This window comes from Schistosoma mansoni, assembly GCF_000237925.1.
Source record: "Schistosoma mansoni, WGS project CABG00000000 data, supercontig 0384, strain Puerto Rico, whole genome shotgun sequence".
Lineage (NCBI taxonomy): Eukaryota > Metazoa > Platyhelminthes > Trematoda > Strigeidida > Schistosomatidae > Schistosoma > Schistosoma mansoni.
Window position 1 is genome coordinate 7,368 of NW_017386226.1, and position 15,464 is coordinate 22,831.

Consider the following 15,464-nt stretch of genomic DNA (forward strand, 5'->3'; position numbering starts at 1 on the left):
ATTAATATGTACTTTATTTTTAAAAAGAGGCTAGTTGCAAGATAAGTAATTTAATAGAAAATTAACTAAATGTTCTATTATTGCATACAACATAAAATGAACACGTTATAAAAGCACAAATATTTGAACAAACTTTTGTATCCCAACTGTGAATGTAATGGATCAGTTAAAAGGGTTTGATGTTTGGACAGGTGTTAGTCCAGTTTGCCAATAGAAGTTCATTCGCATACATTCCGTTGATGCACACTAAAGGAGATGTATATAAAAACAAACAAGATTAAACGGTGATCAATCAATCGATAAACTCACTTCTCAAACTTCAAATCAAGTATCGTTTTTGATAAACATATTTTGAGTGTTAATAATGAAACCATAACTATGCTACAATGTGTTCGTGAATACGTGTCGTATCCACAGTGCAACCAATCATGAATGTGATAGAAATCTGATAATCTCCTGTAATACTTTCAATAATAACCTCTCTTATTTAAACAATACTAGATAGTGAAACGTAGTCAAAACAGTATACTATGAGTAAAGTCTTACAACCATGCAAACGGTGGAATCAATGAATAGAAATAAACCAATTCAGATTAAAATTTCGTTGTTTATCTATGTGCATCTTAACAAAATAATCTGAAAGTGGTGTTAACATCTTCATGTCAGCGTTAAATGACAAAAGTTACGTTATGGAATATTAGGAATTTGTAAAGGTACTATTGAACAACAACCGTGTGAAAAACAGATTATTCACTAATGGGAAAACCGACAATCTTAGAAATAAATGCCACACATATTTATATTGCTATCTAGTGCATATCACAAGAGATATTTGTTCGGTTGCAATTGACATGGCTCTAAAACTTGAAGAAATATTGAATAATCTTAGGTTTTGATGCACACTTTCATGTGTGATGACAGAAAACACGATTGAGCATCTGGTTACTATGGATTACTTACCATTCCATTGTTGAGCCACTCGCATCTTGCAAAATGACTCAAACAGTGTGTTGTCAATTGATCCACTCAGTGAAATCCATGGTATGACACTTGCTGTGATGATTTCAGTCGACGTGTTCAAAGTCTTTTGATACACGAATGAGTTGACTGAAATCCATGTGTTTCCCAAATCCGTACTCATTACCGCACCTCCTCCATTTGATCCCAAACCGAACAATATGCGAAGTGGATTTGTGTATGCTATGATTTGTTCAACAGATGGTCCAACATCTGAGAATCGAACAGAAATCAGTCGAAATATATCTTACATTATCTTGTCAAAATAAGCTTAAACAAAATTTTCGATAAATCAAAATTGTTTGTAACTATGTATTTTATGAATCTGTTCAATGGACAGTTTAAAATACTAAAAGTTCGTATTTACTACTTATTAAAATACTTTGCTTGTCCTAGACGAACAACAAAATCTCTTATGCCAGTCAGTTCAAGTGGTCTTGTATAATTAATAGTAAAATATGAAGAGAATGGATTGTGAATGCTGTTTCCAAGTTCAAATTCAGCCACAATTAGCTTGTGGTGTTGAACTTGAATGTAAAACATTTGTTCTCCTTCATTATGATAATGTTTGATTTTATACATTATGTCTTGTAAACTGAGTCAGATATTAAGTCAATAGATTCACGAATAATCATTTTTGATAATTGTTATTCTATTAATTTCTAATCTAATGTCAACTAACTAAGGTTGATTAGCACATCATGAATGTAATCAAAATAGGGCAATGAGTAGAATCGAACAGAGGTGGTACTGGATACTCTCCTGTTACAAGGTAGTAAGCTCTGAACATCAAAAGGTTGATTATTCTGAAGAAATTACTATACTTGTCGAATAATATAAATCTTGGTTGTGTGTGTGCTACTGAGGTCGACAGATATAAATAGTATGTGTCATTAATCGAATGTGAAATGCTGGGAGTAGAAAGTTAAGAAGATCGAAGAAAAGAGAACAAGAACAGAGAACGATTGGTGTGGAAACGAAGGAACAATCAAGTGTGAGACGATTGATTGACATTTCGTAAATGAAGTATTCAGTTTATGGTTCTCAGATTTTACTAAAATATTCTGTAATTTTGTATTGTAATGCATTTGGTTGTACCCTCTGGTGTTCTCGTTCACTACATTTGAACTAAATAGGTTTGCATTTGGGGTATATTCAGTATTGATTTGAACTTACGTTTATTTGTTATTGGGATTTCTATAGTTTTATAAAATGGAGAAAGAAATTGTTTGTAATTAAAATAAAAGGTAACTTTAATAAGCATCCAATTAACTTTGAGATTCGGATGACTTAATTTGTCTAGTTTACTCGTTCTAATATTCTCATTAATTACTATTGAATTATGTAGAGATATTGTATTGTGTACAATACACACCCTAACTAAACACAAAGATGGAGTTAACTGTGCTACATTGGTGTACATTTAACTGTCATAGTTAACACGATTATTCAATTGAATATTAAATATTCAAACCATATCGAAATCAACACCGAACATTCTAATTCTGATAAATGTTAGTATAATTTGATTAGTCGTTTTGTACTGTAGTATGTATGAAATTCAAGATACTGAATTACAGTACAAACCAAATGCTGGGCATGAATACTTGTTAACTCCAGAAAGGTCACATATTGTTATGAAATTCTTTTGGATTTATGTTGATAGTGCTGAAGTAAACACTGATGTTAATGTGGACGATATGGCAACTGGATTTCATGTTAATTAGTAACAAATCATTACCAATTTGTATTCACCTCGAGTGAAATGGAGGACTGATAATTATTGTTAACGATTTGTATAAATTTTCAAGAATTTCAGTGAATCAGGAATTTGATGAAATATTTTTGAAATGATGACCAGTAAGTGAATCATTTAAATAACCTTAGTTTTAAACTAACTCCACCTGTGGCTCTTCTAGGTCTACCGCTGGTCACAAGAACCGGAGAAAATAAAAGGAAGGGCGAGGGGTCTGCAACACCATCCCATGAAAAACAATCATGCTAATAATCAACAAGCTGATTAAAAAACGTTTACAATTTAAACTCTGCTCTCCTATTTGAAGGATCTACATTCGGTAGAATTACGATGCCTCATAATGGAAGACGAGATTCTTCGCATTTCATGTGCCTGATGACACTCCTAACAAGCACATCAACCATTAATTTGAGGATATAGCATGTCCGGACAATGTGGCGGGTCAGAAGGACCAGTCAAATAGCAATGGAAGTGAGAAGATACAACATGACAGTACTCGGAATCAGTGAAACCCATCGGACCCAACCGGGACAGAAAAGCATTGATTCAGGAGAGATTCTGTTGGAGTCCGGTCACACTCAGGGAGTAGTGCTGATGCTGTCCAATGAAGCACGAAACTAATTTAAAGGAAGGGAATCTCTTCAATACGTCTTTCTAAACAAGAAGGATGAAATCAAAATGGATATTATCCAATGTTATGCACCCACCGATGATAGCAATGATGACGATAAAGATCAGTTTAGCAAGAGGCTGCAATCAATCATTGCGAAGTGCACAGGAAATAACCTGACCATTCTGATGGGAGACCTAAACACCGAATTCTGAATGGACAACACTGTATTTGAAGATATCATGTGATGACATGGACTGGGGACTAGGAGAAAGGAACGAGAATGGTGACAGATATGCAAATCTATGTGCATTCAACGAAATGGTTATAGGTTGCACGATATTCCACCACAAACGCATACCGAATGTTACACGGGCGTCACTAGACCACACTACACAGAACCAGATAGATCATATTTGGATCACTAACAAATTCGGAAGGACAATGGAAGACGTGAGAATCAGGAGAGTAGTTGACATGGCTTCAGATCACCACGATAAAACTGTAGCTAAAGAAGCATTGGACAACAGGATAAACAGCATTACAAAAAGGTTCAATACAGTCTTCCTTCCAGATACTAACAAATTCAACCAATTCAAGATAATTGTCAACAACACACTACAAGCCTTACAAGATCTACTGGAAGGAGACGAATAAACTACGATGGTGGTTTACTGGAAAGGGATCAAAGAGGTACTAACTTCAACGTGTCAGGAGGTTGTGGACCACAACAAACATTATCACAAGGAATGCATCTCTATACAAACGCTGGACAATATTGAAGAAAGGAAGAACAAGAAGACAGTAGTTAACAACAACAGTCGAACATGAACAGAGAAAGTCAAGTCACAAGCTGAATGTACTGAAGCAAACAAACAAGTGAAGAGGAGGAATAGAACTGCCAAACAGAAATATGTAGAAGACCTAGCAACGATAGTGGGAAAAGCTGTAAGAAAAAGAAATATGAAATAAGTATGTGACACAACGAAGTAACTAACAGAGAAATATAGTAAACAAGGCCCAACAAGCACAAAGAAGCCTAGTCAATCATCGAGATTCAAGAAAACAGGAACAGGCGGATAGAAAACTTCGAAGAACTCTTGAATAGGACAGCTCCACTGAATCCACTGGTTATCAAAATAGTACACACAAACTTTCCTATAGATGTCACTCCAACAACGATATAGGAAATTAAGATGACCATCAATAGAATGAAGAGTAGTGAAGCAGAAAGACCTGACAATATTCTATCTGAAGCATTAAGGACGATCAATTGAATGGAACTCGTAACTATACATCAACTCCTCTGACTATGAAAAAAGCATTGGATATTGTAGATAGGTGGAATTTATGGAAACCTCTTCGACACTATGTTGTACCTGAGAAGATATTCAATGTCAAATGTAATGCATTCGACAGACTACAGTGCAAAGTGGTGCATGGACGACAGATGTATTCCAATTGAGAACGAGTGTCAGACAAGATCGCATACTCTCTAACTTTCTATTTCTACTGGTGGAAGACTGGATTATGAAGACCTCAACATCTGAGGGAAAGTACCGAATACAATGGACAGATCAGAATCAGCCAGACAACGTGAACTTTACAGATTGTGGTGTTCTCGTCCACTGCAACATGACCTTGCCCTCCTATCCCATACACATCAACAAATACAGGTCAAGAAATCCAGTGTAGCAGCAGCCACTGCATCAGTAGACCTCAACATGCATAAGGGATAAGTAAAGATACTGAAATAAATCACGGATAACACTAACCCAATCACACTTGATGAAAAGGCGCTCTGGAAGGGGTGGAAACTCTCATGTACATGGAAGTGTATCGATGAACGTGGAGGATGTGATGCAGACGTAAATGAGAGGATTGGTAAAGCAAGCATAGCATTCCTACAATTGAAGAACATACACAACTCAAAATAACTCTCAACCAACATCAAAGTCACAATCTTCAATCCCAAATTCAAGATAGTTAGTTCTATTGTACGGAGATGAAACGTGGATAATTACTACAAGCATCATCACAAAGGTACATTGCAACTTGATCGATAGGATTCGATCTTCACCACGAAGGACCCGACATACGTGAATTTGGACAGTCACAGCCCGGATAGCTCAGTGGTAACACACTCTATCGAGAATTGGAAGCAGACATGAAAAGAGTGAAAAGAAACTGGAAAGTGTTGGAATGGGTTTTCCGGAACAGAGCTGGATGGCAAATGCTGGTGGGTGACCTATGCTCCTACACGAGGGATAACACAACATATTGTCTATGATTACTTACCAAACCAAATTCTTTCAGGCAATTTACTAATCTTGAAACAACGTCTCACCAAATCTAATGAACCTTTCATACCTATCGCACGTCCACAATAAAACAAAAGATCACCAACATTGAGAAATGTATTTGCTTGACGGTCGGGCAACTGTACAAAAGAGTTCTGCATTGCAACGTAATGAGGTAAGTTGTATGGATCTGAATGCAAAAGGTCAATACGAGGCAAAGTATTATTAAATAACACATCGCATAGTCATTCAGAATTATTTTAATTATCACAAAAATCAATAAAAAGATAGAGAATTCTTTCTTTCACAGTAATGTGATGTGACTGAAGATAAGTAACCAATTACAAATATTCCTTATCATTATGATTGACAAATTTCGAGATCATTTTGATAGGAGAGTGTACGAGAACTGTGAATCGTTACAGTGCAAATATATTTAGTTGATACTTCTCAACAAGAAGATGAGTATTATTCATTTTATCTGTTGTTTGGGTTTGTACATTACTATCAGTTTTGTATAATCTAATGAAATATCAATTTGGAAAGCCTCTAAATAATTGATAACTCTATATGCGGACTAACTCATCATTTTCCAGTAAGCATTGAACAAGCATGTCACATTTTGAGAACGATTATGATTTCAGTAGGATGAGAAAAATTCAGTAAACTATGATGACTTGTCAATTTGTATTTGTATGTGTGAATACTTGATGACAGTATGATAAATCGGATGCAATTCAGCGATTGTAATCGTTTTCACAACAGCGGAAATTTTAACGATGATAATTAGAAAGCGATTTATCTGCGAAAAACATTTTTCATTTGAGGTAACGTATGTGACATACAGACGAAACGTATTTCCCATAATGCGGTCATACCTTGATTGGTAATATTGATTTATAGTCAGTCATAACAAGAATTTTGAAAAATACACACTGATAAAACTCACAAGTGTAGTCAAGTTCAACACGTAGGGGAGATCTGAACTTGTAAAACTTTTGTTTTGCGCAGCTATTCACTACAGGAATACTACGTTCATAGGGTTTGCACACAATTTCAGCCAGAACTGGATATTTCACAATGCTTGTACTAAGAGATGGATTGAATTTCAGGCTAAAGATGACTTCATACTTTGCACCAAAATACAAACGTCCTGTCTGAAACGAGAAAAATAACATCCATAAGTGTTGTATCACAGCAACAGTTGATATATCTTTGAAATTTATATGTTTCAATTTGTAATATGAAACGATTTCAAATGATGACTAACGTAGTTAAAGAAATCTAATGTAATTTACCCCCCCCACTGTTCTTGGTGAACAGAATTTCACAAAATTTAAAAGTTTCATTGGCATTGCAAAAGAAAGTGAATGCTGATATCAGACCGATTTACTGCTCTCAGTTCAGTAAATGAAGCAAAGTTTTGGTGAATTTAAACGAGTTTGGATGCTTCAGCAGAAACACTAAATATTTCACAGTAGCAACTTGAAGTATGAAGTGATTGCAGTGGCTGAATAGATTTTCATGGAATTGGAACTACGTGCAGCAATTATTGGTAAACAGATATAAAACATGGATGTGGGGATTTTTGTCTGTCTCCAGTATTACCTACACAGATAGAACTTTTGTTTTAGAGAGATGATATTTCGCCTTTAAAATCAAAATTTGGGATCGAAAATGTTTGACTATGACCCAGAAAGTGGTAGAAAAAAATATTACTTTTATATAACAATGCGCTTAAACAATGAAACCAAATCATGAAGTGACTGAAATTTTTAAAAGCTGTTGAAACCAAACATCATATAGAATTTATGCCCTTTGAATACTTCAGTGATATTGTAGAAGGAAGATTACAATCCATTTATGAATAATCGAAGTTTCCCGATTCAGTTGACTGAACGTTTGTTAGATCATTTTATTTTTGGTTAACAAACCAAATGGATAGACGTTATCCTTTACGTATTTATTGTTCAATAACTATCATGTATACAGCATTTTCTAGCACATTTTAGTTCATTTACTGAGTGGTGTGCTACGTGGATTAAATAATGTGATTTTGATGATAAATGATATTTTATGCATTAGATTTCGACGAGTTTGTGTTTACCATCAGCTATGTCGTAGTGCGCAACATTAACATATTCATAGCAGATAGCTTCAGACAACTCCAAAAGTCTGAGATAAAAACTAGTGGAAGATTGAATCTTGTGAGGAGCACTCACTCACACCTGAACGTGCTGGATACTGTGAGCTTATCGAACATTGAAAACGAAACTGACAGTCTTAGTGTATTCATTATGTCGATCAAGTACAAAATGATCACTAAAACGTTGTATTATACCCTGTGGAAATAAGTAGTAATTAGTTAATGAGTTCAGGTAGAAGTGTTTGATTATAATGAATTTAAGTGGTTGTATTATGTTATAAACTGATTTCTACAAGAGACGTCTGTTCTGATTTCACTGTGTTAACTGATCACATTTTCATTGTTAAACGATTAAACGGGATAATGCATTTGGGATTGTTCGTTTGAATCTTTTCATTGCTGTTTAGGACTGCGATTGATCAGTCTCTTATTGGCATATGTGCATACTGTGGAAATTGCCTCGATATTGCCTTAAGTCACACGAATTATAAGCAGAGATGGATGGTGGCTAGCAGTGAAATCCAAGACACGCGTTTCGTCTTATTTGGGACTCGTCCTCGATTACACCGTTATCCACCAACAATCTCTATGATGTACCCCCAATGTGCGGTTCAGGTTTGATAATGATTTCTATAGACAAACTGATGAAGTTGCAATGGGTTCACCACTAGCTCTCCTCTTGGCTGATTGTTTCATGGCTAATCTGGAAAATACAGTACTTCGATCGATAATTGAGAGATTTCGTTCATTCGGGAGATATATGGATGATACCTAATGGTATTACTGACTGATAATGAGTCTCATTTTGCTGTAAATGCAGTCACTACCTGATTGAGTGATATAAGGTGCAGACATTTGTTCACTGCTTCCGGGCACCCTTGTTATAATGGTCAGGCAGAAAATTTCGTCAGGACATTGGAAACTGCTATTAATTTCATTGCTGCTTCATTATTTGATGAATCGGATGGGGGAGTAGACACATTTCTACTGCAATATAGAAATGCTAAGCATTCTGTAAAGAAAGAGACTACATCAAAGCTATTCAAAGGAAGAATTCTTTGTCCGAATATAAGGCGTTTAGAGTCTTCAGGAGTTACATGTTGTCGTGGAAATGGTGTTCGACCAGCCACGAGAATCGTGGTGAAAAAGGTTGGAAAATCTATGGTTGAAATCCTAGATATCAATGATTTAAGTACACTTAACCGACATGTTGACCAGTTACAACTACAGGAACCAAGTGAGTCTGTTCCAATTCCGGCTGTTGATTCTAATATTAATAAGTACATCCTAGATCATGCAGATTCTACAATCGATTACAGAAATTCGCATTCCCATTTAAGTTGTGGCGGTTGTGTTATTTGTACTAACCAATGATTCCTTCTTACATGAGTGGCCGCTGATTACGAATTCCAAATATAATGCGTTCACTTGTGCTCATCTTGTTATACTTGCGTTAAATTTCATTATTTCGCGAGTTCTTAGTTAACACATAAATTCAAATACTTCAGATTACCATATACTTTCATTATTTGTGAAGAAAAAATGGACCTCAATGAAATTTCGGATTGATCCGATACTTTTCATCATTCAATTCAATTCACGTTGGAAGCAGAGGCGAATGAGCAATTTCATGATGTTCGGTTGAAAAGTAGTTCAGATGGTTCTTTACAGAGATCTATATATTAAAACCGACCTGGAATGGCCGGTATACGAATTTCCATAGCTGGATCTTATTGAGTAGAAAGAGAAACTTGACTCACTCTTTATCCTCAAGGCCTAGGGGAATGTTCTAATGATGAAGTGGATGACGAACTACTTCAACCTTATCAGATACTAATCAAAAACGGTTATCCACCTAGATTGGTAGATAGGAACTTAACACCAAGTCATCCTAAAAAACAGCACCGACAATTCGAAAGAAAACTCTTTTTATGAATATCGAATTTAAAGGCGATAAGCCTGTCGAACTCTTTAATATAAATATTCCAAAATTCTTTGGGTAAAACCTGTTCAACTAAGCTACGTATTGTATTTTCAGGCCGGCCTAGCATTCACAAATATGATAACGATAAAATTCCGCTCATGTCAATATGCATCTATAAATCTACTTGATCCTGTGGAGCAGGTAACATTGGCTGCATAAAACGATCACTTTCTGAACTCATCTTAGAACAATACCTGGAGTGGCTTTTAAAGGGAGGATGCAAAACAGTTACCACTTCGATGCAAAAACACTTGATAATATCTGGACACGTCGCTCCAAAGGAGTTTTCCTTCAAAATAATCTACACAATCAAAGGAACTGGATAGAAGCAAGGCCGAGTAAAGCGGACAATTATCCTTCATGATTTTGACTTGTAAATTATTCTCGTCTGAATATTCGTCTCTAACCCCTGATTATTACGCAACCTCATTTGATATTTGGAGTCTTGAATCACTTTATGATGATCAAAGGATTTGTCATTATGGGTCTTCAGGACGACGTCATCAAACTATTCTGGATATGACCTGGTGCTGTCAGATTCTCTAAGATGAGACTGAAAAAATGGAACAGATGTTAACTAGAATCATAAGGGAGATGAAAGATGAGTTTAATATCACTCGTAACCTCTATGAACGTCGCAGACAATCGGGTTCTGCTATACCGGGACTATACGAACTCCGAAAAGATCTTGGAGAAGAACATATCCCTATGTCCTACACGTGATACGAATAACTCTCTGTATCATTTGTTTGCTAAATGATTTGCTGATATTTTACAAACAATCATAAATCACATCAACAGATACAACTCTCATGATTCGTTTGATTTTGATATTTGGAGTCTCGAACCACTTTATGATGAGCAAACCATTCAGCTCAGAGAACCAAATTCCACCAGAATGGTCCACCTGAGCTACAAATCTTTTCTACCATCTCAAATCTTTTCTATCCTATAGACATATTTACCACTACTACTACTATACATATGAATGTATAGTAGTATATTAGTAAATGATTTCGTGGGAAAGGAAATTATTTTCGCTCAATCCTCTTCATGTTTATGCAATTACAATGAGTTGTTTTAAGAAACCACATATTCAATAGTCAATAGGCTATGCCTATTTGTGCACGCTGAACGACCAATCATATTTCGATTCCACCACTACACATCAATGAAATACCGTGTGGTTCATATTTGGTTCTCAATCGTTTGTCGCATATTGAGTGTCTGAGGCGCATGATATGGTACTGTGATCCATTTGACTGGTGTATCGCACACGTGTCTATTCTATTATCAATTTGTCAAGTTCAACTGGTCAATTGTTCTATTACTTGATATCAAATATAAGACTGAAAAAATTACTTGTTTCCGTTAGATCATTATGTACAATTATCTCATGGAACATTCAAATCTAGAAAGCCTAAAAGTGTACTTCTGGATGTTACCAGTTATTTATTCTTCAAGTAATATGATCAAGTAAACGGTTTTAGACTAGTTGATAAGAATTTCATTTGGAATCAGAAAATTAATTCAATTCTTTTTAAATGCTCCAACTAAATTTTGAGTGGGTTAAACTAAATATTGTTTTCATAATTTGTCTTGAAACAAAAAAACTTACTGTGAACTGAACTGATTTAGTTACCGGGTTTAAAGGAGTTTTCAATGTTACATTATCTATGTTCCCTGTTTGATTAACTACATTGATTGATTTTATTTGTGGACTAAGATAGAAAATTATCGATTGTCTTTCACACTCCAACCCGGTACCATTCATCATTTGAACGACTGTCTGAAGGTACACCACATCTCTGAGTATAGGATTCAATAAAAAATGTGAAATATGTAGAGCGTTATTACATATCAGTAACATGGTTGGAATTCTGATGATTGAATTCAAATAATCGTTGGATTATCTATCAATTTAATTGATATTTGATTTTACAAGCTTTCCAATCTAGTTTGATAGGACTAACTTATTACTATCAGCAGAGAAATAGCAAGAATATTTATAACTTTGCATCTACTTAGATTTCAGTATTTAGGCATTTTTAGTACAGTGTAGACGTTTATGGCTGAAAAAAGGTGAAATTATTAGAGTTGTTCACAATAATACGCCTTTTTTATTGCTAACTTAATCATCCAATGTTCAATATCGTCAGAAATCTTGTAAACAGTATAATGAACATTTTTAAAATTTGAAGAGCATTATTTTTGATGTCGATGGAAACGACTGGGTTGTTCCACCAGTTAAATGATTCCCAGATGATTGTTTATTGTGCATCAGAAATACATAATATAGTTGGTTCATCAGAAAACATGTTAACATTAGATCAGTTTGTTGAAATTAAATCGAATTAAGTAACTGTTGGAGGTAACACAGAGAAAAATGTCGGAATTCTACTCTCTTCATTGTTCCGTTTTTTTTTCACCTTTAAGCGAATATGAGTTTAGTTGGTTCGAAGTAATTGAGAATGAATAAAATGCAATAAAGGTTTCATGAGAGTTTTGAGTAACAACTTTAACACCTTCCATGCTTAAATATTGTCTTCGACAGATCGATTAATTTAACAAAAGTCAAAATGATTTTGTTGGGAATGTGTTAGGTCGGCTTACAATAAACTCTAGAGAGGCTCATAAAGAGCCCAACCAATCAGCGATTAGTTAGAAGCTATGCTACTAAAAATGCTACTAAAATAACAAGGTCCTGATTGGCTGTTAACATACTGCTACTATGGAATCTCAAGGTCTTTTAATTACTATAAAACCCCTGTTTTTCTGTACATAAATGAACCTTGTAGTAAAGTGCTTCTCTGATACTCGTGTCTTCTCTCTGGTCTTTCAAGTCGCTGAGTAGTGCTAGCCTGGGGTTATCTGAATAGCTAGGATCCGAATAAAGCGTTCAACCGTACAAGACATATCAGTGGCGACGGGGAAAAACTACAAGACATATCAGTGGCGACGGGGAAAAACTACAAGACATATCAGAATGTTAGATCCCCAGATCTCAATTGGTAAATGCCTTATATTTGTAATTCTATTAAAAACAACTTGAATCTCTTGTTTGCGCGCCAAAACCAACCATTTCAACCTTCTTGTCGTATTTTCCACCTGGGTGGACCTTAAATGCTATTTGTTTGTAGTCTCTTTTAGTATGCTATTTTGTGACATTTCCCAAGGACATCTTTATGCTGTATATGTACTCTTGAGTTGTGCTTATTGTTGGTGTTCATGCTTCTTGCTACTTGTGGAATATGTTTCCCTCTTCTGAAGTTGAACTTCTCTCTCTGGTTAACGAGGCTGTGACACATCGGAATAGCTAGCTTATTGGTCATTGTGTCACTGTGTCTTCGTTCCATTCGCAGATTGGGTGAACTCGTAATCTCTTCAAACATAGCAGTTTTGTGCCGAGATAAGTGTAAGACACTTCATAAACGATTTTCATTGGCTTTTGGATGCTTTTAATAGCAAAACTGACCTACGCTTAAAAGCTATAATTTACTTCATAGTCTCAGGATAAAAAAATTCTTAATCATGTTTCTGTTCTCGAGACTGGCAACAAGTGTTTTAGAAAAAAATTAATGCCCTAGCTAAAATCATTTTACATTTATTTGTCAGTAATTCCTTAAGACACATATTTGAATCATTTTAGCAGTGACATTTAATAATCACAGACACTTGTCTGCAATGAAATGTCATGATTTACAGCTCAGTTCAACAGTTACCCACGTTCCTCATGTTCGATAAATGAAAAGATAGACACTGCTTTGCAAACTAACTTGTTAATAGTCATCTAATGGGATACGGAATGATGTTGATTGACCTGTAGATTTGAAATATATGACTCCAATAAGTTATATGTACTACAACTCAAAGGCCATATCTGTTTAGTACACCAATTATATGACTTAACAGTGTTTTATCTGATGGATGTTTAAACGAGTTGAGTGAATCATCTTAAGGTATTATGAGATATGCTTTCAATGAAATTTAACACCGAGATTATTAACATTGAAGGTTACCTATTAGTAACGAGGTTTGAAACTATTTTGATAAATAAATAAAACTAATTTTTTTGGTCACTTGAATATGGGTATGATAATCTTATTGCTTGGTGGATAACATAAAAATCCTCAAACTCTTTGTTGAAGACCAAAGTTTGTACTCCTCATGTGAATAGTCATCAGCGTATTGGTTGATATGGACTATTATTATGTGCATTTGGATACTATCTGATCAATATAACGATTATTTTATGTGAAATTCATATTCAAGTGAAAAATGAATTCGCGTTAGAAGTGAATCAATTATTCCATGATATAAATATATAGTGAAGGTTAAAACGATTCAAACATACCTATCAGGATAATCACTGAATGTGAACGATGACAATTGAGATAGTACAACCTGAATTGATGGTTTTTCTGACCCAGTTCTCACACAATATACAGATATTTTGCTAATATTAGTGACAGCATTGAATTGACCAGTGATTTGCAACGGCCAAACAGTTCCGTTTTCTACCATTTTACTATCGCTCAACTGGATATCCACTGAAATACTGAGAGTGTTTCGCATTGTGGGTACACTTACCGTACCTAAAAATGTCGATAATGTTTATTAGATAGTGCATTGAAGAAGACCATGAACCATTTATTCACTCTGAATTAACACCTAGTGTTCTAAATATCAGGACTAAATTTGTTAGGCGCTAACCGAAAACAACAAAATTCAAGACGATACTGTCAAATAATCAGTCAAGTAATTTGTTACAAAATATTGGAAAATAGTGACAAACAATAAATCAATTTATTTCATTCCAGTCCATATAATGATAATGATTTTGTTTGCATTTTCATGAAATATCTTAGTTACTGTTCGTCAATAATCTTCATTATAGAGTATTTTCATTGTCTACACATAGAGAGAATTTTATCTCGCTGTCATCGTTGCTGTAATGTAAAGCTGAGCCATGTAGTGTAACTCGATTATTTTCAGCTGAGATGACTGTTTGTCACACAAACATTCCTCAAGATTTGAGCCATATCCATGAATGTTTAACAACATTCTTCTGATTGGAGAGAAATCAAAAGACAGTATTCAGTTTATTGCTCATCTGGCGTTTATTAGTTAAAACATGTATAAAGCCAGATTATACTTTGCTGTGAGTTAGGCTACCAAAACTGACAGGAGGAAATGAAGATCAGATTTTCAAGAAAACAGTGAGCTAATGTTAGTGTTTTTTTGTCAAATTTATTCCAAAATACTTCAACGTATTCCACAGTCCTTATTCATATGTTTCAACTATATTTTTAGAGATATTTTCTTGCCTAACTTTGATCTTGTACTAGTGTGGTGTGTGCTACTTATGTCTGTCGATAGATAAGTCTTATGTGACACCAATCAGAAGTGGAATGGCTGTCAGTCGAAGGTTGAGAAGATCGAATTGAATAGAATGGGAATGTAGATAGAGAGCAACTGTAATAGCAGTCACGGAAGGATGGAGTTCGTTCACTGCACTAGTAATACTCTATTCTACTGAAATTTTAGACTTTCGTTGTGTAAAATTCCTCTGAGATTCATTGTGAACAAATTGGACCAAAGCGAACAGCAGCTGATTATTTAGGATAACAAAATATTTCATTAACATCACA

The 15,464-nt window shown here is 34.9% G+C and overlaps 1 protein-coding gene across 1 annotated transcript in view; it reads right to left on the reverse strand.

Moving 5' to 3' along the window:
• Nucleotides 1-952: 952 nt before the first annotated feature.
• The window catches only part of Smp_137250 (hypothetical protein), a gene marked incomplete at both ends in the record, with an annotated part of 19,740 nt that continues 5,228 nt past the window's right edge, over nt 953-15,464 (reverse strand). The window contains one exon of the mRNA XM_018792308.1: nt 953-1,230. Coding sequence (XP_018644174.1) covers nt 953-1,230 — 278 coding nt within the window. The remainder of the gene's footprint in view (nt 1,231-15,464) is intronic.